We start from the raw sequence: 26,125 nt of genomic DNA on the forward strand, positions 1-26,125 counted from the left end.
TGCTAACTTATCCTGCTCCTGAGAAAGTAAATAAACTTTCCTCACATAATAAACATGCCTGTCCCGATCTTTTTTGCTGAACATAAACTGGGTGTGTCTTTATTTTGAATAAGTCATTTTACAAAGTACCTCATATGTTTTATGTGCTTCTATATGGTATTCCATTCACACAAATAAATGTTAAGGTCATTTAGTATGTTAATTTTGTCTTGTGACTAGTGTTATATTTTATACTGCCTTCCAATTGGAGTGATATCCTTGTGTAACACAGACAAAAATAACTGTATATGATGGGAACCTGAAGGTCACATTATATTTAATGAGTTCTGTTCAAAGAAGGGAGCTCAATCGTACTTAATTAGGTAATTCTAAATCAAATATTTATTTACCACAGAATGGCAAAAAATGGAATTTAGCAAATCACTAGTTATTAAGTATACTGAGCAATAATAATAATCCCGTAAAAATCCTAAACAGCTTCTACAGAACTCTCGTCTATAATAACGATAAAGATGAATTCAAAGCCAGATAGCAGCTCAGATCCTTAAATGTTAGGATCAAAAGTCAGAAAAAAAAACTGGTAATAAAACAATTCATATTCTGATTTCAAAAGAAAAAAAGATACCTAATCTACACTTTATAAATGTAAACTCATCAATAATTGATTCTAAAAGAAATATAACTTGGCTCTTTTCAGGGTAAGAAACGTTAAGTGACTTGTAACTATATTTGTGCTTCCTCCTACACAATTGCCTAACACTCCTAACCCCTCTTTGCTATAATATTAACAAGGCTGAAATTAGCCAGATTTTTTTTTATATCTTCAGATTCACATAGCCTTTTCAAATGCACTATTTCAAATAAAGAAATATCTAAAAGATAGTAATAACAAGTGACAGGCATTCACTTAGGCCTAACAAAAAGTGAATTTTCATAAAGACAAACTATTAAATCATAGCTCATTACATACCACAGCATTCAGGACATTTTGGATGTTTCAGGCTATTCATTCCATAGCCTGGAAAGCAGCGATTAATCCAAATCATTTGGAGAGTACCTTCAATATAGTATATTTCAGGCAATGGCTGTGCACTTCTGCCTAGAACTTCTACTTGTTGATTAAAAAATCTCTCTATGAGATTTTTAGCCTAAAATAGAAATGCAATAGGAGAAAATTATCACAAATAAATGTAATTTTAGAACAAATAAGCTTGCTTATGTATTTAGAAGAAGGGGAAAACAAATTCTTGAGGTCTTCATTTTTCTTGCATTCATAAAGGTATAAATAACACATTTGAAATTAAAAGATGTTACCAATAATCCTCAAATATTTCCACATGTACTTCCAAAAATAACACAAAGAAACCATTTGGATATATAACTAAATTTTTTTGTCCCTCTGGACTTTGAATAATATATGGATGGGCATATGAGCAAAATTAAGACAGCTCTTTGAAATTAAAGGTAACATAAGAAATGTACTCTAACAATTAAATGGACTTAAAGAAATGGACTTTAAGAATCTTTAAAAAGCATACCCTGAGGCTTCTTCTTCACTCCTTCTACAAAGAAAATTTAGGTTTAAAAAGAAGAGGAAATATAGTACATGTTAAAACTTCTAGCTCTATGTTCCAAAAAGTAAATTTATAAAATAATTAAGGCACCATTCTGATCTATGATTAATTACCATTTTGCTTGTAATAATTATTCTGGCTTGACTCCTAAAATTAACAAGAGGCTTATACTTTTCAGTGCCTGATAAGCTTAACCTGGTAAAGCGTAAGATGTGGTCATGAGTTCAAACCCTGAACAAGCCAGTTAGTTTTGCTCAATTCTATGATGCTATTTTGCACCTATACTCTAGTTGGGAGCATGAATGAATGGACTCATGCAGATATGTACATTAACTTATTGATTTATTCAAATATCTTGCAAATTATATCCCTTTCATGAAAATTTCTATAAATAATTATAATGTTTTTCAAAATACTGCATTAAATATAAATGTACAACTCATTCTATTACTCAATTATTAGCTTTTCACTATTTAAATGGTTTTCTTGTGCTTTTGATAAATTCTATTGAATTTTTTGCTATCGACTTGGTCAAACACATAAATTTTGGTTAATGAAGTGCTTAAGAAATAATTAGATACAAATCTGGAATCTAATTAATCATATTTAAATGCCAGACTACAATTACAAGTTTCAGGAGACATGATCACAATCACTCAGCTAACAGCCCACCAAAAAAAAAAAAATCAATGAAACTAGACCTGAGAAAACATGACAGGAACAAAAATGATTATATAACTCAGATTCCTATTTCCTATTTTCTCTACAAAAAGGAATGAGGATAAATCTCTTATTTGTTAAAAATGAAAATAAGGTAAGAAACTTTGAATCATTAACTGAATTTTTTTATATGTCGATGGTTGACATGGGGTTAATTATTTGTAGGAAACAAAGGGTGAATTTGAGGAATTCTCTGAGTTGGGTATGGATTACAGATCTTAAAGTAAAACATTTTGGACCAATCTGGATCATATAAGAACAAATTATAATTATAGAAAGTCTCTACAAGTTAATCATCTGGTTTAAGATCCAAAGAATTAGCATGACTGAATAAACATCAGACTGCCTAGTCCACACAACTCTTCCCTTCATCTTCCCCCAAAACTTTATAGATTGATTAGATATATGGAAGGAATATGTTCTACAATGATTGGTCATTGATTACAGGATTGTAACAGGGAACCATTACAATTTCAACAATGAGCAGTCTGTAAAATATGTGAATTTTTCATGGAGAAGTTGAACAGCTTGTTCTAAATGCCGCAATATTCTCCACTGACCATGCCAAGTTAGGCAGTGAATAAAGGTGATCGGAAAGGCTTTAACATGTGCTCTACATCAGTCCAGTATGCCTAGAAGTCAACAACTACTTAAAATTATAGGATTTCTAGGACAGGCAACAAATATCATACACTATACAAGATTAGAGTCTAATTAGAACTCTAATATCCACTAGACGAGAATTAATATCTACTAGGTGTTACAGATAGTACAGTTATAAGATAGAGTCCTTTGGGAACCTTTCATTAACACCTATATTTTGGAATCTCTGTGGAAAAAGACTATAGTCATCAAATGGGGCAGGAATTAAGAAAAAAAATAGGAGATTGAGGCTTAAACATGTCTTGGACAAGAATTGTGACTCTGTGTAGAAAAGACATGATCTTGGTGTTCAGGGAGCAAATGAGAAGTATAGTATTCAGGTCTTTAGGAGAATGTCCCAAAGGAGAACTGCAGAAAACGATTAAACAAAAACACAAAGTTGCCCCTCTCATGGTAGGAACATAACATTGATAATGTACACTTATACCAGTAAATTAGGTACAGAAATACCAGATAAAGTTGAGTTTCAAAGTAGAGAAAAAGGGAAGAGGAAGAAAAAAATAGGTTACATAATCATTTGAATTCTATGAAAGTTGGAATCTATTCCCAAGAAGGACAATGAATCCTAGAACTTTAGAATAGAAAAAATTTACTTTGTAATGTGGAGACTACTTCAATCCTGAAGCAAAATATAAAATACAATCTTTACTCAGTAACATTACTGAAATGATAGTTGTTCCACAAGAACTGAAACTTGCACTTGAAAACTAGGCTCTTTAAAAGAAAGATTAAAGACAAATTACATTTCATGTTTTGAAATTATTAGTGATTTAAACTATGACATTAAGTTTTTTAAAGCACTGTATTTCTAATCGAAAAAAAAAAGCAGATAAGATGGAGAGTGGGAGGACAGAAATGACAGTTAAAAATATAGGAAAAGATTTCCATTGCCAAACATATGGTATACTAGATATCCTGAAAAATCCCCCTGCTAAACATCACCTGATTAAACATAACAGAACAAGATCTTGTGGAGCAATATTTCAACGAGAGAGAAAGAGAAAAGAACAAAGGAAGAGAGCGGTACTCATTAAAAAGGAGGAGAAAACTACAAACCTAATAGTAGCTGAGCCCCTAATTCATTTCACACCAATCTGAGTATTCTAGCGTGCTATAATTTACCACTAGCCTAAAGAGATAAGAAAAAAATTCTTAAACCTGTTAAAAAAAAAGGAAAAAAAGAAAAGAAAAGGCAAACTATAAGCAAAACATTGGACCAGGAAAAGTATTTTGATCATAAAAGGGAAAAATCAATAAGGCTCTCTATCAGAGCTGGGGTAGGGAGAGGAGGTAAAGCAGAGGGATGAATTGGAGGAATGGGGGAAAGGAAAAACTCCTCTGTGAATTCCCACACAATGGTTCACTTTCAAGTGGGTTAGGGTCTTTATCGTATTTTCTGTGTGGTACAAATATCCTAAGCCAGAAAGTAAAATAAAATTTGGCTTTGCTTAAGAACAACCCTGGAGCATTAAGCAAAAGCAAGCGTAGAAACTCTACAGAAACACAATCATAACATAGGCCAAAGGGGCTTTTCTACCAATAATGGCCTGATAAACGTGACTTCATCAACCAGAATTATGAAGTATAGGATGAAATGAGAACAACCAAAGAGATAAAAACCTACCAAATTAGACCATTAAGAAATGCAGATAATGGAATTTCAGTTACCTAAAATAGAAACATAATATAAAGTAACCTTAGAACACATGAAAACATGAAAATGGTATGGAAACACGTGAAAGAAAATTCATACCATAAAAAAGGAGAAAATATATTTGAAAAATAACCTATTTAAAGCATAAATACTGAAGGGAGTGAAAAGTAGAGTGAAATTAAAAACTCAATAGACAGACTGAACATCAGATTAGGCCCCACCAGAACTGGAATAATGAAACACAATAAATATCTGAAGAAATTACGCAGAATGCAGAAAAAAGAAAAGAAAAAAAAAGTAATATAGGATAAGAGAGATGAAGAAATTAATGGATAAAAACATGCTAAATAGGAGTTGCAGAGAAGCAAATGGGGTAAAAGGTAATTTTCAAAGGAATACTGGCAGAAAAATTTCCAGAACTGATGAGAGCAATGAATCCTCAGATTCTGTAGGAATGATAAATTCTGAAAGAAGAAAAATGACTGAGAAGGAAGGACTGAGATGCAAGAAGAAAAGCTAAACAAAGAAATTAATAAAATTATAGGTAGATCTAAACAGACATTGACATTCTGAAACAATCTTATTAATAAGTAGAAAAGTTTCTAAAAAAGAATTAAAATACTGGAAAACAAAACCATAAAGATAAAAGCACATCATAAAAGTTAAAGGTCTTTAATGCCTTTATACTTTTCTGGAAGATACAATAAACTAAAATAACTTTTGGTTCTGCTATCAAAAATATATGTTAAAATTTGAAGCAAGTTCACAAAAAGAGTAAAACACGAATGTATACTATCCATATAATAGGAAAAAATAAGTTAAAAAAGTTAAATCAATCCACAAAAAATAAGGAAGGAACAAGATCTGAAGAATAGAAAACCAGGGCAAGTGATACATAATGGAAGGAGAAAAACCAATCCACATACAGCAGTAATATGATTTAAAAATAATAAAGCAATGAACAAGGCAGAGCTACAAAAAAGAATCATTTTTAAAAAGATACAATCAATCATAAAAAGCAGAATAAAAGGAAAAACATACAAAGAATACATGGGACAAATAGAAAACAATAGAAAGATGGTGAATTTAAATCCAAACATATTGATAATTAAATGTAATTGGTCTAAATAGTCCCACCAAAAGGCATAGATTGTTAACTAGATTTAAAAGATTGTTAACTGGATTGTTAACTACGTCCAAAAAGAATGCTGTCAGCAAAATGGCAAAATATGCAGTCCCGGTCTTCGCCCTATACAGATACACTGATTTGACAACCATTCATGGAGAAAAAACGTTCTAAGAACTCTGGAGTACAGTAGAAATATTTCAGAATTTTCAAGGACCAAAAAAATCCAAGGTCCGACATATTGAAAGTGGTAGGAAGGACAGTTTCACTTTAACGACATCACTGCTACCCCAGGCCAGTAAAACTCAGAACCTAGAGAAATTCCTTCAGCCCACAACTTCTCCCACAGGAAAGAGTATGCAAATGAAGGTCTGGTTTCCCCAGCCTTTGGGTCAATGCCTGAGAGGCCTGCTTCTGGAGGCCTGCTTCTCTCCTGCTGCACCAACAAGTCTGAGGAAACCAGCAGGACTGGATCATCTAAGGAAAATTAAGAACAATCAAAAGGGGTGGGGACTCATGGCAACCAGTATGTATGCCCCTAAAGCTGGGGCTCCATGCATCCCCATAGATGACACACAGATCTAAGCAACCGGTGTGGATTCAGCAACCAGTTTAACTCTGCAGAATTTGGAGAAGGTGCACAACACTGAGACTGCTCCTTTGGGAGAGAGGGAGAGAAGTAGAGCCTGCAGTCAAAGCTCTGGCATTTCAGGGCACTGTCATAGGGAAAATAAGTGGGTTGCTCTTAGCACCTGACATGGCCTTCAGCACCTGACATGACTCTGTAGGAGTGAGAGAAGAAATACAATTCTAAAACATTGCCCCAGGAGGGGATGGGAGGAGTTGAGTGGGTTCATCCATAGAAAAGGTTTCGGACTAGAATCTCTAGTCTGATAAAGGCCATTCCCTCCTTTGGCCAGACCATAAAGGCTGGAAGAGGTGACTACTTTTTCAAATGTGCAGACACCAAGATAAGGCCACTAGGATTACAAAGAATTAGGAAAACATAACACCATAGAGGAACAAAGAAAACTGCAATAACTGACTACAAAGATAAAAAAGATCTATAAATTGTCTAACAAAGAATTTAAAATATTCTTAAAGAAGCTCAGTAAGATAGAAGAAAACACTGAGAGACAAATAAACAAAATCAGTAAAACAATACACAAACAAAAGAAGTTCAGCAAAGAGAAAGAAACCACAAAAAGGAGCCAAACAAACTTTAGTATGATGCATACAATGACAGAACTAAAAAAATCGACAGCCTCAAAGGCAGACTCAATCAAGCAGAAAAAAGAAACTGAACTCAAAGATTATTTGAAACTATCTATTCAGAGAAGTACAAAGAAAAAAGGAATGAAGAAAGCCTACAGGGCTTATTTGACATCATCAAGTAAAACAATACATGCAGTATGAAAATTACATTAGTATAAGATAAAGAGAAAGGAAAAGAAAGCTTATTTAAAAAAATAATGCCAAAGAATTTCCTAAATCTGGGGAGGGAAATGGACATCTAGATTCATGAAGCTTAAAGAATCTCAAATTGGTTGTACTAAAAAAGACCGCACCAAGAAACATTATGATTAAACTGTTAAAATTCACAAACACAGAATTATGAAAGCAGCTAGAGAAAAGCTAATCATCAAATAAAAGGTACCCCTCATAATATTATCAGTTGATTTCTCAGCAAAAACCTATTTCCCAGGAAAGCATGTAGTGGTACATTCAAAGTGGAGGAAGAAAAAAACTACCAACCAAGAATACTTATAACTGTTAAAACTGTCCTTTAAAAATGAAGGAGAGATCAAGACTTTCCTAGACAAACAAAAACTGAAGGACTTGAACACCACAAGAATTCCCAGCATCTCCATGCTCTGCCCTAGTGAGTGAACTGTCTTACAAGAAGTGCTAAAGAGAGTTCATCAAGATGAAATAAAAGGACACTAAGTAACAACATAAAAAAATGAAAGTATAAATTCACAGTAAATACAGAATAATGTAATAATATAAGGGTGACATAAATCACTTTTAAGCTAGTATTAAAGTTAAAGACAAAATCATTAACAATAAATATAAGTACAAAAATCTGTAAAAGGATACACAATATAAAAGATATAAATTTTGACATCAATAACATATAGTACGGGGGGGTGAAAAAATGTAGTTTTTTTTATACGCACTTACTTTATCAGCTTAAAATAGACTTCGTATAACTATAACATTTATATATAAGCTTCATGAAACCCACAAAGAAAAATCTCTAAAGAGAAAGGAATCAAAGAATATCAATATAAAAAATCATCACATAACAAAGGAAGACAGCAACAGAGAATGAGAGGAACAAAAGAACTACAAAATAGGCAGGAAATAGCAGGATGACAATGATAAGCACTTACCTATCAAGAATTGCTTTAAATGTAAACAGATTAAACTCCTCAATTAAAAAACATATAGTGGATTAATACCATAATCCAAAAAAATAAACAATAAGATCCAACTATATGCTGTCAGCAAGAGATTCACCTTAGATTTGAGGGCACAAATAGGCTGAAAGTGAAGGACTGCAAAAGACATCACGTGCAGATGATAATCAAAGAAAGCAAGGATGGCTATACATACATCTTAAAAAGTCGTCTTGAAATAAAAAAATTTATCAAATCATAAAGAGCATTATATAAAGATTAAAGAGTCAATACAACAGTCAGATATAATGCTTATAAATGCATATGCATTTATATAAACATATAAAGCAAATATTGACAGACCTGAAAGGAGAAATGGACATCAGTACAATAATAGTAGGAGACTTCAATACTCCAAATTTAATAATGGCTAGAATATGCAGACAGAAAAACAATAAGGAACCATCAGACTTTAATAACACTATAGACCAAATGGACTTAACAGATACACACAAAGTTTTATGGAACAGCAGAAGAATATGCATTCCTTTCAAGGGGATACGACCATTATCCAGGATAGATCACATAGTAAGTCAGTAAACACATCTTCACAAATGTAAAAATATTAAAATCATACCAAGTATGTCTTTTTGCTTGTTTTGCTGAGGAAGATTCCCCTTGAGCTAACATCTGTTGCCAAACTCCCACTTTTTTTGCTTGAGGAAGATTAGCCATGGGCTAACATCTATGCCAATCTTCCTCAACTTTATATGTGGATCAACACCACAGCATGGCAGAAGAGTGGCATAGGTCCATACTGGGAATCCAAACCCACAAACCTGGGCCACCAAAGCAGAGAGCGCCAAAGTCAACCCCTACACCATGGTGGTGGCCCTCCACATATGTCTTAAAACCACAATGAAATAAACCTAGAAATCAATAACAGAAGGAAAATGGGAGAATTCACACATATGTGGAATTTAAACAACACATTCTGGAATCATTGAACCAAAGAAGGGAAATACAAAAGTATCATGAGACAAATGTAAATGAAAACACAAAAAACAAAATTTATGAAATGCAGCAAAAGCAGTACTAAGTGGTAAATCTACAACTATAAAAGCCTACATTAGAAAGAAGAAAAAGATCAAACATCCAGCACCAGGCCAGTGGCATAGTGGTTAAGTTCGTGCGCTGCACTTCAGGAGCCAGGGATTCACTGGTTCAGATCCCAGGACCAGACCTACACACTGCTTATCAAGCCATGATGTCGCAGGCATCCCACATAAAAAGTAGAGGAAGATGGGGACAGATGTTAGCTCAGGGCCAATCTTCCTCAGCAAAAACAGGAGGATTGGAGGCTGATGTTAGCTCAGAGCTAATCTTACTCAAAAGGAAAAAAACAAATAACCTAACTTTACACCTCAAAGAACTACAAGAAGAAAAACAAGCTAAGCCCAAAGTTAAGAGAAGAAAAAAAAAATAAAGACTAGGGTAGAAATAAATGAAATAGAAAAAAAAAATAGAACAATAATGAAACCAAGAGCTGTTTTTGGAAAATATGAAGTAAACTACAAACCATTAGAAAAACTAACAAATAAAAGAAGGGGAGTCTTAAATAAATATAAATGAAAGAGAAGATAATACAACTGAAAACAAAAAAGAAAAGTCTGTAAAGAATTATTACGAAAAATTATTCACCAACAAATTTGATAAGCTGGAAGATAATGTAAATTCCTGTAAATATACAGATTATAGAAACTGAATCAAGAAAAAATAGAAAGCTTGAACAGACTAAAAGTAAATAAAAAGACTGAATCAGTAATAAAATACCTCCTAGTAAAGAAAATTCCAAGACCAAATGGCCACAAAGATGAATCTTACCAAATATTTAAAGAAGAATTAATACCAACATTTCTTAAATTCACTGAAATAACAGAAGAGAAATTATTTGAAACTAATTCTAAGAGGCCAGCATCACTCTGATACGAAAGCCAGATAAAGACAACAAAAGAAAATAAAATCACAATATCCCTGCTTAACACACATACAAAAAGCCTCAACAAAATTCTAGCAAACCAAATTCAACAACATAATAAAAGTATCATACACCATGACCAGGTGGGATTTATCCCTGGGATGGAAGGATGTTTCAACATACACAAATCAATCGATGTGATATACCACATTAGCCAAATGAAAGATAAAAATCACCTGATTATCTCAATAGATGCAGAGAAGAATAATTCAACATCTGTTCATGACAAAAAGTCTCAAGAAAACAGGTATATTCAGAACTTACCTAAACACAGTTATGGTCATAGATGAGAAGTCCAAAGCTAACATCATACTCAATCGTTAACAACTGAAAGCTTTTTGCCTGAGACTTGGAAAAAGCAAGGATGCCCCACTTTTATCACCTCAATTCAATATAGTATTGGAATTACTAGGCAGAGCAATTAGACAAGAAAAATAAAAAATAAAAATCATCGAATTTGAAAGGAAGAAGTAAAATCGTCTGTTTGCAGATGACATGTTCTTATTAATAGAAAACCCTAATGGTTCTACAAAAAGTTTTTGAATAAGCACATTCAGTAAAATTGCATGACAGAAAATCAACATACAAAAATCAGTAGTGTTTCTATACACTAACAACACACTATTTGAAAAATAAAATTAAAGAAAAAATCTCATTTATTTTAGGACCAAGAATAAAATAATAAAATATTTTGGAGTAAAACGAACCAGGAAGACGAAAAACTTGTGCACCGAAAACTATAAAACATTGATAAAAGAAATTTTAAAAGACATAATTAAATGGAAGGACATCGTATGTTCAGACGGAAGAATTAATATTGTTAAAAATGTCCAGATTACCTAAAGGGATCTAGACAGCCAATGCAGTCTCTATCAAAATCCCAATGTCCTTTTTTCCAGAAATAGAAAAAAATCCTAAAATTCATCTGGATCTATGAAATATCTCAAATAGCCAAAGCAATTCTGAGCAAGAATAATAAAGCTGGAGGCATCACACTTCCTGATTTCAAATTACATTACAAAGATATAATAATTAAAACAATATGGTACTTACATAAAAACAGACATATTGACCAATGGAAGACAATAGAATATCCAGGTATAACCCCACACATGTACAGTCAATTGATCTTACAATTGTGCCAAGAACACACAATGAGGAAACAACAGTCTCTTCAATAAATGGTGCTGGGCAAACCAATTTCCCACATGCAGACATATTTAATCTCACTTTATCTTATACCTTATGCAAAAATAGTCTTGAAATAAATTAAAATTTAAATATAAGGCATGAATCCATAAAAAATCCAGAAGAAAGCATAGAGAAACAGCTTTTTGACATTGATCTTGGCAATGATTTCTTGGCTATGATAACAAAAAGACAGGAAACAAAAGGAAAAACACTCAAGTGGGATTATATTAAATTAAAAAGCTTCGGTACACAAAGGGAACAACAAAACAAAAAGGCAATCTACAGAATGGGAGAATATTTGTAAACTACATATCAGACAAAGAGTTAATTTCCAAAATATATAAGGAAGACATACATCTCAAAAGCAAAAAACAAATCAAATAATTTGATTTGAAAAATGGGTAAAGGAACTGAATATATATTTCCTCCCCAAAGAAGTACAAGTGGCCAATAGGTATATGAAAAGGTTCCCAATATCACTACTCAACAGGGAAATACAATCAAAATCACAATGTAATATCACCTCACACCTGTTAGGATAACTATTATAAAAACAAACAAGATAAAAAGTGTTGATAAGGATATGAAGAAAAGGGAATCCTTATACACCATTGGTGAAAATGTAAATTGATGCAGCCACTATGGAAAACAGCATGGAAGTTCCTCAGAAAATTCAAAATAAAACTAACAGGGAGGATGGCCCACTGGCGTAGAAGTTTGTGAGCTCTGCTTTGGTACCAAAAGCAGTACTTAGAAGAAAATGTATATCATTGAATGCATATATTAAAAAAAAAAGATCTAAAGTCAATCTAAGTTAGCACTTTAGGAACCTCGAAATAGACAAAAAAAATTAAATCCAAAGTAAGCAGAATAAAAGAAATAAGAATTTAAATAAATAAGAAATCAGTGACATTCAAAACAGGAAATCAATTGAGAAAATTAATGAAACCAAAACTGGTTGTACGAAAAGATCAATAAAAACAAAAAGCCTCTAGCTAGGCTAACTAGGAAGGAAAGAGAGGATAATAATTACTAAATATTAGAAAGGAAATAGGAGATATCACTACACATTCTGTGGACATTAAAAAGATATTAAATACTACTAAAAACTCTAGGCCCACAAATTTGATAACCCACATTAAATAGACCAATTCCTTGAAAGACACAATTTGCCAAAACTCACAAAAGAAGAAAAAGACTATCTGAATAGACCCACGTCAATTAAAGAAATTAAAATCCATAATTAATAAACTTTCAAAATGGAGAGCATCTGGCACAGATGAGTTGACTGGTGAATTCAAACAAACCTTTAAGAAAGAAATTATACCAATTCTATACAATTTCTTTCAGAGGACAGAAGCACAGGGCATACTTCTTAACTCATTCTGTAAGTCCAGCATTACCCTAGTACCAAAACAAGATGAAAACATTACAAGAAAAGAAAACTACAGACCAGTATCTCTCATGAACATAGATGTAAAAATCTTCAACAACTGACTAGCAAATCGAATCCAACAACATATAAAAGAATTATACACAAAGACCAAGGGGATTTACCCCAGGTAGGCAAAGCTGGTTTAAAATTCAAAGAGCAATAAATCCCCACATCAACAAGCTAAGGAATAAAAATCACTTGATCATATCAATAGATGTATAAAAAAGCACTGACAAAATTCATTATCCTTTAATGATAAAAAAAAATTTCGCGAAACTAGGAATACAGGGGAGCTTCCTGAACTTGATGAAGAATATCTATTAAAAACTACAGCTAACATCATACTTAATGTTTAGAAACTCAAATATTTCCTTTTAAGATTAGGTAGAAGGCAAATATGTTCCCCCTCACTACTCCTTTTCAATATTATACTGGAAGACTTAGCTAATGTAATACACAAGAGGAGGAAATAAAATGAATACAGATTTGGAAGGAAGAAATTATACTGTCTTTGTTTGTAGATGATACGATCATGCACGTAAAATGTTCTGAAAAAACGGACCAAAAAAACCCTCTTAAAATTAAACAGTGATTATGTTAAGTTAGCAGTTAGAAAGTTAATATATAAAACTCAATTTCTTTGTTATATACCAGCAAAAAATAAGTGGAATTTGAAAATGAAAACAAAATACTATATTATATTATAATACACTATATTCCAGAAAATTATACACAACTATAAATCTAGCAAAATATGTACAATATTTACATGAGGGAAACTACAAAACTATGATGAATTAAATCAAAGACAAAATGAATAAATAGAGAGAAAGTCCAAGTCCATAGATAGAAGGCTCACTACTGATATCAGTTTTTTGTAACTTGATCTATAGATTCAATGCAATCTCAATCAAAATCTTAGAAACTTATTTTGTAGTTATTGATAAACTCATTTTAAAGTTAATATGGAGAGGCAAAAGACCCAGAATAGCCAACAAAATACTAAAGCAGAACAGCAAAGTTGGAGGACCATGAAACTTCAACATTTACTATAAAGCTGTAATAATCAAGACAGTGTGAAATTGCTGGAATAACTGAAACAAGATCAATGGAACAGAAAAGAGACCCAAGGAAACAGATCTACAGAAATATAGTTAAGTGATCTTTGAAAACAGAGCATAGGCAATATGATGGAGTAAAAAGCGTTTTTCACAAATGGTATTGGAACAACTGTACATCCATGTTCAAAAAAATGAATCTAGACACAGTCTTCAGAAAAATTAACTCATAAGGATCACAGACCTAAATAAAATACTGAAAACTATAAAATTCCTAGATGATACATAGGAGAAAACATAGTGATCTTTGGTATGGTAATGACTTTTTAGATACTATATCAAAGGAATGATCCATGAAATAAATAATTGATAAGACAGAATGCATTACAATTAACTTCTGCTCTAAATACCAATTTCAAGAGAACAAAACAACCCCTCACAGATTTGGAAAAAATATTTGCAAAAGACATCTGATAAATGACGGTTATCTAAAGTATGCAAAAACCCCTAAAACTCAGTAGGTAAACAACTCAATTAAAAAATGGACCAAAGACCTTAACAGACACCTCACCAAAGATATACAGATGACAAATAAGAACACTGAAAGTTTCTCCACATTATATATCATTAGAGAACTCCAAATTAAAACAACAAAATACTACTACACACCTATAGAATGGCCAAAATCTGGAACACAGATAACATCTAAATCTGGCGAGGATGTGAAACCACAAGAACATTCCTTTTACTGTTGGAGTGCATGCAAAATGGTACAGCCAGTTTGGAATACATTTTGGCAATTTCTTACAAAACTAAACATACTCTTACCATATGGTCCAGCAGTCGTGCTCCATGCTATATACCCAAAGGAGTTAAAAAGTTAGGTCCACACAAAAACCTGAATACAGATGTTTATAGCAGCTTCATGTATAATTGCCAAAATGTTGAAGCAACCAAGATTTCCTCCAGTAGGTGAATAAATAAACTGTGGTACATACAGACAATGGAATACTAATCAGCACTAAATAGTAATGAGCCATTATATTAAGCCATGAAAAGACATGGAGGAATCTTGAATGCGTAATATTAATTGAAAGGAGCCAATCTGAAAAGGCTAAATACTGTATAATTCCAACTATATGACATTCTGGGAAAGGCAAAATTATGGAGTCAGTAAAAAGGTCAGTGGTAGCCAGAAGTTGGTGTGGGAGGGGAAGTTTCACTAGGTAGATCACAGAATATTTTTAGGACAGTGAAAATACTCTGGATGTTATCATGATTATGGATATTTGTCACTATACATTTGTCTAAACCCACAGAATGTACAACAAAAAAGTGAACAAAAATGTAAATTATAGATTTATTGGTGATTATGGTAATCACTGGGTTATTATGATGTGTTAGTGTAGGTTCATAATTGTAACAAATCTACTTCTCTGTTGGAGGATGTAGATAATGAGAGAGGCTTGCGTGTGTAGAGGCAGAGAGTATACAAGATGTATCAGTACCATCCTCTCAAATTTGCTGAAAAGGTACCACTGCTCTAAAAAAGAAAAATATTTTTAAAAAGTGAATTATAAATAACAAAGGAAAATAACATAATGGGGGAGGGAAGCAAAATTGTAGAGGAGAGAATTTTTGTATGTAATTGAAGACATTATCAGTTTAAAATAGACTCTGATAAGTTTAATACATTGCATGTAATGTCCACGGTAATCACAAAGTAGATATCTATAGAATGCTATAAGACACAAGTGACAAAATGGCAATTGTTAAGTCCTTTCTTTTTTGCAATCACTAAAAATGTAAATGGGTTAAACTCCAAAACAAAAGACATGGATTGCCTGAACAGATAAATAACAGCAAACAATATATGCTTTCTACAAGAGATTCACTTTAGATCTAAGGACACACTCAGGTTGAAAGTGAAAGGATAGAAAAAGATATTCCATGTAAATAGTATCAAAAGAGAGCAAGGGTGGATGCACAAATATTACACAAAACAGACTACCAGTCAAAAATTGTTGAGAGACAGAGAAGGGCATTATATAAGGATGAAATGTTCGATTTCCCAGCAAGACGTAACAATTATATATGCACCAAACATCACTACTCCTAAATACATGAGAAAAACGTCGACAGAATTGAAGGGAAAAATAACAATGCTCTAATGATAGCAGACTTCGATACCCTACTTTTGATAATGGGTAGAAAAACAAGACAGAAGATCAATAAGGAAATACAAGACCCGAACAACACTAAAGACCAACTGGATCTAATAGACAAATATAGAACCCTCCACTCAACAGCAGAATACACATTATTCTCAAGTACACTAGAATAATCCCTAGGATAATGGCATGTTAGGCCATGACATAAAGCTCTATACATTTTAAAAGATTGAAAGTATACAAAGTATGTTTTAAATCACAATGGATGAAATTAGAATTTAATAACATAAGGAAAACTTGAAAATTGACAAATTTGTAGAAAATTTTTAAAAATCCCTAAACAAACAGTGAGATGAAGAAGAAAACACAAGAGAAATTAGAAAATGCCTTGAAACAAATGAAAATGGCATATCAAATTTTGAGATGCAGTAAAAAGTGTTAAGAAGTAAACATATAACTGTAAATGCTTACACTGAAAAAGGAGCAAGATCTCAAAAAAGCAACTGAATTTTACAACTTAAGGAAGTAGAAAAAGAAGCACCAAACTCAAATTAGCATGAGAAAGAAAATAAAAGAGATAAGAGCAGAGATCAATGAAATAAAGAAAAGAAAAACAACAGAGAAAATCAATAAAATCAAGAGTGGGTCATTGAAAAGATGAACAAAACTGATAAACATTTAGCTAGATTAAGAAAAAAGAGAGAAGACCCAAATAATTAATATCAGAAATTAAAGAGAGGACATTATGGGGCCAGCCTGGGGGGGGGGGGGGTACTGGTTAAGTTTGTGTGCTACACTTTGGCAGCCTGGGGTTCATAGATTCAGATCCCAGGCACAGATCTACATACCGCTCATCAAGCCATGTTAGGGTGGCATTCCACATGCAAAATAGAGGAAGATTGGCACAGATGTTAGTTCAGGGACAATCTTCCACAAGCAAAAAGAGGAAGACTGGCAACAGATGTTAGCTCAGGGCCAATTTTCCTCACTTAAAAAAAAAAGAGAGGATATTATAACCAGTATTACAGAAATTTAAAAAAGGTTATAAGAATAATATAAACACTTATAAAGCACAAAATGGATAACTTAAATGGACACATTCCTAGAAACACACAATCTACCAAGACTGAATCATGAATAAATAGAAAATCTGAACAGACTTATACCTAGGAAAGGTATTGAATTAATGATCAAAAACCTCCCAACATTGAAAAATCAGAACGAAATGGCTTCAGTGGTGAATTCTACCAAACATTTCAAGAGGAAGTAACACCGATTCACTTCAAACTTTGCCAAAAAATTGCAGTTGAGGGAACACTTCTAAACTCATCCTATGAGGCTAACATTACCCTGATACCAAAGTCAGACAGAGACTACAAGAAAAAAAACTACAGATCAATATCCCTGAGAAATACTGATGTACAAAATCCTCAGCAAAATACTACCAAATAAAATTCAACAGCATATTAAAAGAATTATACATGGAATTTAGTGCTAGAATGCAATATATAAAAATCACTCAATGTACTATATCATCTCATTAATAGAATGAAGGAAAAAACCCACAAATGTTCATCTCTACTGATACAGAAAAAGCATTTGTCAAAATTCAACACTCTTTTATAGTAAATCTTTCAACAAACTAGGAACACATGGAAACTACCTCGAAAAAATTAAGTCCATACATGAAAAGCCCACAACTAACATCATACTCAATAAATACTCATACTCAGGGAAAAACTGAGAGCTTTTCCCCTAAGATCAGGAGCAAGACAAAAATATCCACTTTTGCCATCTCTGTTCAACATAGGACTGAGCACTTGCAAAAGCAATTAGGCAAGAAAAAGAAATAGAAGGCATCTGAATTGGAAAGTAAAGAGTAAAACAATCTCTGTTCACAGATATCATGATCTTTTATGTAGAAAATCCTTAAGATTCCACACATGAAAAAATTTGGCACTAACAAATTAATTCAGTAAAGTAGCAGTACACAAAATAAAAACACAAAAATCACTTGCTTTTTAACACACCAACAATGAACAATCAGAAAATGAAATTAAGAAAATAACAGGTGTGGCCAGAACATTTGATGGGGAAGGACAGTCTCTTCAACAAATGTTATTGGGAAAACTGGATATCCACATGCAAAAGAATGAAGCTGAACCATTACCTTAAATCCTCCATAACAACTAACTCAAAATATATGAAATATCTAACCATAAGACCTACAACTATAAAATTTTTAGCAGAAAACATAGGGAAAAAGCTTTATGGCATTGATTTGGCAATGATTTCTTAGATAGGACATCAAAAACACAGGTACCAAAAGTAAAAACTGATAACCTGGACTAGATCAAGATTAGAAACTTCTGTGTATCAAACGACACAATTACTGAAGTGAAAAATCAACCTACAGAATGGGGCAAAATACTGCCAAATCATATATTTGAAAAGGGGTAAATATCCAGAATACTAAAGAATACCTACAACTCAACAACAAAAAATCAATAAAATAATTTTAAAAATGAGAAAGGACTTATTAGATATTCTCCAAATAAGATACACAAATGGCCAACAAGCATATGAAAACATGTTCCACATCACTAGCCATTAGTTTTCCTGAAAACTCATCAAATCAAAACCATAAGATGTCACTTCACACCTGTTAGGATGGCTACTACAAAAAAGAAAAAAAAAAAGTAAGTGTTGACAAGGACGTGGAAAAATCGGAATCCTTGATCCTTGTGCTCTAATGGTAGGAATGTAAAGTGCAGCGTAGGTGCGGCCACTATGAATAACAATATGGCATTTCCTTCAATAGATAGAATTACCATATGATCCAGTAATTCCACTTCAGGGTATATATCCAAAAAAAAACTGAAAGCAGGATCTTTAAGGGATATTTGCACATTCATGTTTATAGAAACATTATTCTCAATAGCCAAAGGTGGAAGCAATGCATGTGTCTATTGATGGACAAATGGATAAAAAATATTTGGTATATAGATATAATGGAGTATTATTCAGCTTTAAAAAGAAGAAAATTCTGAGACATGCCACAATATGGATGAAACTTGAGGACATTATGCTAAGTGAAATATGCCAGTTACAAAAAGACAAATAGTATACGATTACACTTATATGAGTTGTGCAGAATGATCAAACTCAAAGAAACAGAAGGCAGAAAGGTGGTTGCTATGGGCTGGGGGAGGGGGAAATGAGGAGTTGTTTAATGGGTATATAGAGTTTCAGTGGTGCAAGATGAAAAGGTTTGGATATTGCAAAACAGTATGACTATACATAACACTACTGAACTTAAAATTAAAATGGTTCACTTGCTAAATGTTACCTTACGTGTATTTTACTACAATTTTTAAAAATTCCGAATACATTTCTTCATTCATTTTAATGACAGAATATTTGATATATGTCTCCAAAGTTCTTAATATTAATTTGATCATTATTTACAATAATTTCACTGTTTCTCTCATAAAATTAACTTGGGTATTTGAAGATAAACTTCCTGGAGTTACATAATAATGAAGACACTTCTATTTATATATGTAGCAATCTCCTGCAGGAAAAAGTTTAATATCGATAGGGCCTTTTTAATATAAAAAACCAGTACGAAAGAAATATATGCATTTGTAGAGTTCAGTTTGGTTTATATTATGGCACTCAAAACTGTGGAACTAGGGGAGAATTTCAGACACAACCTCCAAAATCTTTGTCTATTGTGGCAAAAATAATTTATGCTAAAAAACAACTATATGGATCCCAAGATTTTATGACCTCATTTTATTTAGGCACGTATCCACTTCTGGCCAATGGGCTTGTGAGCAGAAATGGCATATGACATTTCCAGTCCAAAGCATTTAAAACTCTGAGTGCGATACTCCAGCCCTAACAAGCTATAGCAAATCCTGAAGTTTCTAATTGAGAAGGCAGGACTTCCATCAGCCTGCATGGAGAGCAGAACCCACCACTCAAGAACACTAGACTTGCACTATGAGTGAGAAATAAGCTTTTGTTGTGTTAAGACACTCACAATGGGTTTGTCACTTCAGCTGAACCTAGCCTATCCTAATATATTTATATTATTTCTTTATAAAAATTATATGGGATTCTAATGAAGATAAAAACTGCCATAAATTCTTATATCACCTGGTGTTACCAAAGAATTCAATTTTTTGTTTTCAGGTAGCTCCCACTGTATTTGTATACTGCTGAGAGAGAGAATAATCTAAATCTACATATTTATAAATTATTTCTAGAATTCATAAAATAAAAGATAGAGAAAACTAATTACAATATCACTAAAAAAGCAGAGTGGTCCACCATATACACTTTCTAAATTTCCAAAAAGAATACTGACATCTAGTTATAACAAGATGACATAGACCTGTATTTTCCTGTTTCCCCCCTCCAAGCACAGATATAAACAAAACACTAAATGCAGCAAGAGATAACCAAAAGAGAACCCAGGATGGAGGTACAAAGCAACACCAAGGCCCCTTGAATCTTTCAAACCAATAAAAGGAGGCAATGCTGATCCAGAGTTTTCCAGCCCTCACAGGGCAACAGAAGGCAGCACGTGTAGGCTCATTCTTCCCTGGGATTGAAGGGGACCCCCTCTGACAGCATCAGGTATACCCATAAGGCAAGGGGCTCAATTAGGAGCCCTATCAAAAAATAAGCAGGGGGCAAGGGAGCACTCTCCTTCCCAAGTTGGTCAGAGATTTCTCTTTTCCACAAACAGATACTGACATTGGGCAGGCCAGAGAGACCCAGCTATAGCAGGCAACAGAGTCAGGGAAGCCTCTCTGTCTCCATGGGCCTTAGACTTTCCTCACTCACCCAAAGACAAAAGGATGGGCAGGCAGAACACACAAAGAAACCCATCACAGCAAGTGGCCTTGTCTCGGAAGCTTCTTTATCCCCAGAAACCCAACACTCTCCTCTCCTGCTCAGACACCAGGAAGGCCAGGCAGAATGAGAAAGAGAACTAGTCAGAGGAATTGGTGCAGTGTGGGAAATATCTATCACTGTGGGTCTGAAATTCCCCTTCACAGAGACATAGGGGTAGGTATGCAGAACCAGCAAAAGTGAGGCATTAACAAGCAGCCAAGCATGTGAAGTTTCTTTGTTCCCACAGACTAAGACTCTCCTCTGCTCCTGAATGGTGAGTGGAACTAGAAATGGATGCAACTGCCGCAAGCACTCCTATCTAGGAAGCCTCTTAAACACCAGAGGTCCAAGATTATGCTTGACCAGTCAGGACCATGGGGAAAGCTAGGGGGCATGTGCAGAGGGACAATATGTATCCAACACTGAGAGATACACAGTGGCTCTGCCAAGGGGACCAATTCTCCCCCTCAGGCAGCACTTATATAGACTAGCGGGAGCCCCAGCAACAACAGAAAACTCAAGCAGACAGAAATAACACCACAAAGGCTAAGAATGTTAAAATTTTACTAGAACCACAACCCACAAATGTTGGCCAGGACCCATGAGCTAACCATAAAGAAGATGACTGTCTGAAGAAACAAAAGAATTAAATAGGACCCAGAGTCTCCTAACATAATAGATACAATGTTTCAAGATACAATATAAAATTTCTCATCATATGAAGAACCATGAAAATCACACCTTGAATTAAAAAAATAATCAAATGACAATATCAATATGAATCAGATATTCAAATTGTCTGACAAAGATGTAAAGCAGTCATAAAAATCCTTAATCAGTTACAGATTCTCTTGAAACCAATAAAAAAATAGAAAATCTCAGCTAAGAAACAGAAGTTTTAAAAAAGAACCAAATGGAAACTATAGAATACAATTAAAAATACAGTAACAGAAATAAAAAACTCACTGGAAGGACTCAGTAGTAGAGTGAGGAAGAGGGAGGACAGACTCAGTGAACTAAAGGACAGAATGGTAAAATTATGAACAATCGAAAAACAAAGAGAAAACACACTGGAAAAAAGTGAACAGAGCCTCAGAGACAGTATCCAACATTGCTAGCATCAGAGTCCCAGAAGAGTAAATAGAAAGTAGGATTAAAGAGTGTTTGAAGAAATAATAGTGGAAAATTACAAATTTCTTAAATTTGTGAAAGATACAAACCTACAGATCCAAGAAGCTAAGTAAATTTCAAATAGGATAAACCAAAGACACCCATGCAAACACTGATCTTAATTAACTTTACAAAAACTGAAAGCAAAAATCTTGAAAGCAGCCATAGACAAATGACTATTACCTATAAAGAAATACCAATATAAATAAAAGCAGATTTCTAAACTGAAACAAGGAAGGCCAAAAGGAAGTGGAACAACATTTTTCAGGTATTGAAAGACAAGAACTGACAAGCACAAATTCCTATTCAATGAAATTAAAGTGAATGAAATTCAAAGAAATATTCTCAGAAGAAGGAAAACTAAAAGAATGTGTTGCTGGGGTCCTACCTTTAATAATTAGCTGAAGGAAGTTCTTCAAACTCAAAAGGAATGATAAAATAAGGAGTCTAGAGCATCAGGAAAGAAGAAAGAACAATCTATAGAGAAATATGGGTATATAAAATAGATTATCCTTTCCCTCATGAGTTTCAAAAATCATCTCTGATGACTGAGACAGAAATTATAACACCATATGATAGTCAAGACAATGAGCATTTAAAGTGGTGAATTAAAAGGGTCCTAAATTGAAGTAAGGTTTCCACAACCACTAAAAGTGGCAAAATGTTGACAGGAGTAGATGGTTTAAGTTACATATGCATATGTTAACATGCAGAATAAATGACTAAGAATAATGACACAAAGAGATACACTCAAAATACTATATGTTAATCACTAGGAATCCTAAAATATGTTCCAACTAACCCACAGGAAGGCATCAAAAGAGAAACAGAAAAAAAGCAGAAAACAAATAATAAAATAGTAGACTTGAATGCTAATATGTCCATAATATTTCAAAGTGAATGATTACAATCCACCAACAAAAGACAAAGGATTTTAAAAAAAACAACTCAACTATATGCTGCTTACAAGAAACTCATTTCAAATTCAATGATACAGGTAGTTTGAAAGTAAAAGCATAAAGATATACTATGGAAAAAATAATTTTTAAAAAAGAAGTTATATTAATATCTGATAAAGTATACTTCAGAGAAAAGAAAATCACTAGGAACAGTAAGGAAGACATATGATCCCAAATGTGTACACCCCAAATGCATAGAATCATAAAGCAAAAACTGAAACAGGAGAAAGCAAAACAGACAATTCCATAACTGTAGGATTTTACTTCCCTTCAGCCACTGGTGCAACTACTACCACCATAGACAATCAGCAAGACTGTAGAAGATCTAATCAATGCTATTAACCAACATGATATAATAAGCAAAATACAAAACATGCAACCTAACAAACAGAGTACACATTTTTCAAGTACTCATAGAACATTTACCATGGTAGACCATGTGCTGAACCATCACACAAAGCTCAACAAATTTAAAAGAATTAAAATCAATACAGCATATCAAAATATGTAGGATGGAGCTGAAGAAACACTGAGACAGAAATTCATAGCACAAATCCTTATAGAGAGAGAAAAAAAGAATGCAAAACAATAACCAAACTTCCTGCCTCAAGAAATTATAAAGAAAAGAACAAGAAGAAGACAAAAAAGGCAAGCAGAAAAAAATGAAATAATAAGATGGGAGCAAAGTTTCATTAAATTGTAAAAAGGAAAATAATAAGGAAAATCAATGAAAAGAAAATCTAGTTCTTCATAAAGATCAATAAAATCTATAAAGTTGTAGCAAGACTAACAAAAATAAGAATGAAGACACAAACACAAATATGAGGAATGAAATACAGACTGTCACTCCAGTTCCTGCAGGCATTTAAAGATAATAAGAGAAAATTCCATGCAACTTTATGCTCATACATTTGACAAAATAGAAGAAATGGACTAATTCTTCAAAGTCCACAAATTACAAAAACTCAACTAAAATAAAAACGATCATCTAAACAGTTCTGTAACATTAAAGGAATTAAATATATAAGAAAAAGCTTCCAAAACAGAAACCTCTAGGTTTCACAAGAGAATTCCATCAATTTCAAGAATTAACACTAAATTCAAACAATCTCTTCCAGAAAACAAGAGGAGGTAACACTTCCACTTTATTTTATGAAGCTAGTATTACCTAAATACCCGAACCAGACAAACTCTGTATTAAAGAAAAACGTATAGACTAATAACTCTCATGATCTTATATGCAAAAATCCTCAACATATTAACCAAAGCCAATCATGTATAAAAAGAGATATACACCACGACTAAGTGAGATTTATCCCAGATAGGCAAGGTTGGTTCCACATTTTACAATCAATCAGCATTATCCACCCATATCCACAAGCTAGAGAAGTAAAGTTATATGACCTTAACAGTTGATTCAGAAAGGCTTTGGACAACATCCAAGTACCTATTCTTGATAAAATCTCACCAAGTTAATATTACAGGGGAATTGTCTCAAAATGATTTACAGAAAAGCATCTACAAAAAACCAACAGCAAATATAATACTTTATGTTGAAAGGATACATGCTGTCTCCACAATCTCAAGAAAAGAAATGATGTCTACTCTCACCACTCAGATTAAATACAGCACTGGATATCCTAGCCACTCCTTTAAGTAAGGAGGAAAACATACAGATTAGATAAGAAAAAATAAAACTTTTAATTTGCAGATGACATGATTGTCAACATAGAAAATCCCAAGGAATGTACAAAAAATCCCCCAAAACAACAATCTCCTAGATCTAATAACTGAATTCAGCAAGTGCACAAGAAACAAGAACAACACTTAAAAATGAATTGCATTTCTATACACTAGCAATGAACATACGGAAACTAAAACTAAAACAAAATATTCTTTCAAGTCGCTTTGTAGAAAAGGAAATATTTAGGTATAAACCTACTAAAAAATGTACTAGTTATGTATGCTGAAAATTATAAAATGCTGATAAAAAAATCAGAGAAGACCTAAGAAGACGCAGAGACACATCAGTTCATGGATTGGAAGAACGAATATAGTAAAATGTAAGTTCTCCCAAAATTTACATACAAGATTGATTAACGCAATTCCTACTAAAATCCCAGAGAGATTTTTTTAGACATACACAAGCTTATTCTAAAAAGAGATGCACAGATCCTAAAATAGCTAAAACAATCTTGACAGGGAACAAATACAGTGGGATGAATAAGTCTGCCCATTATGAATGCTACAGTAGTTAAAGACAGTGAGGTAGTGGGAGAGGTAAAAACACAAAGAAGTGAAAATAAATAAAGAACTCAGATACAGAACCACACAAATATGTTCAATTGTAGTTTAAAAAAGGGTAACAAACTATTAAATGGAAGAAGGCCAGCATTTTAAACAAATGGTGCTGGAGAAAGTGGACATCCATAGGTAAAACAATAAGAACAACAAAAATAACTTTGCCCTAAATTTCTTTCCTTTTTTTATTGAGTTAATGATAGGTTACAATCTTGTGAAATTTCAGTTGTACATTAATGTTTGTCATTCGTGTTGTAGGTGCACCACTTCACCCTTTGTGCCCACCCCTCACCCCACCTTTCCCCTGGTAGCCACTAATCTGTTCTCTTTGTCCACATTTTTAAGTTCCTCATATGAGTTGAGTCATACAGAGATTATCCTTCTCTAACTGGCTTATTTAACTTAACATAATTCCCTCAAGGTCCATCTATGTTATTGCAAATGGAATGATTTTGTTCTGTTTTGCAGCTGAGTAGTATTCCTTTGTGTATATATATATACCACAACTTCTTTATCCATTCATCTGTTGATGGGCACTTAGGTTGCTTCCATGTCTTGGCTATTGTAAATAACGCTGCAATGAACATTGGAGTGCACAGGACTTTTGGAATTGCTGACTTCAAGCTCTTTGGATAGATACCCAGTAGTGGAATGGCTGGATCGTATGGTAGTTCTATTTTTAATTTTTTGAGGAATCTCCATACTGTTTTCCATAGTGGCTGCACCAGTTTGCATTCCCACTGCTGGTGGGAATG

The 26,125-nt window shown here is 33.3% G+C and overlaps 1 protein-coding gene across 1 annotated transcript in view; it reads right to left on the reverse strand.

Moving 5' to 3' along the window:
* The window catches only part of ZPBP (zona pellucida binding protein), a 125,744-nt gene that overhangs the window by 40,652 nt on the left and 58,967 nt on the right, over positions 1–26,125 (reverse strand). Inside the window, exon 7 of the mRNA XM_046668924.1 lies at positions 971–1,148. Within this exon, the coding sequence (XP_046524880.1) occupies positions 971–1,148 (178 nt within the window). The remainder of the gene's footprint in view (positions 1–970; positions 1,149–26,125) is intronic.

This window comes from Equus quagga, chromosome 8, assembly GCF_021613505.1.
Source record: "Equus quagga isolate Etosha38 chromosome 8, UCLA_HA_Equagga_1.0, whole genome shotgun sequence".
In the NCBI taxonomy this organism is placed as follows: Eukaryota; Metazoa; Chordata; class Mammalia; order Perissodactyla; family Equidae; genus Equus; species Equus quagga.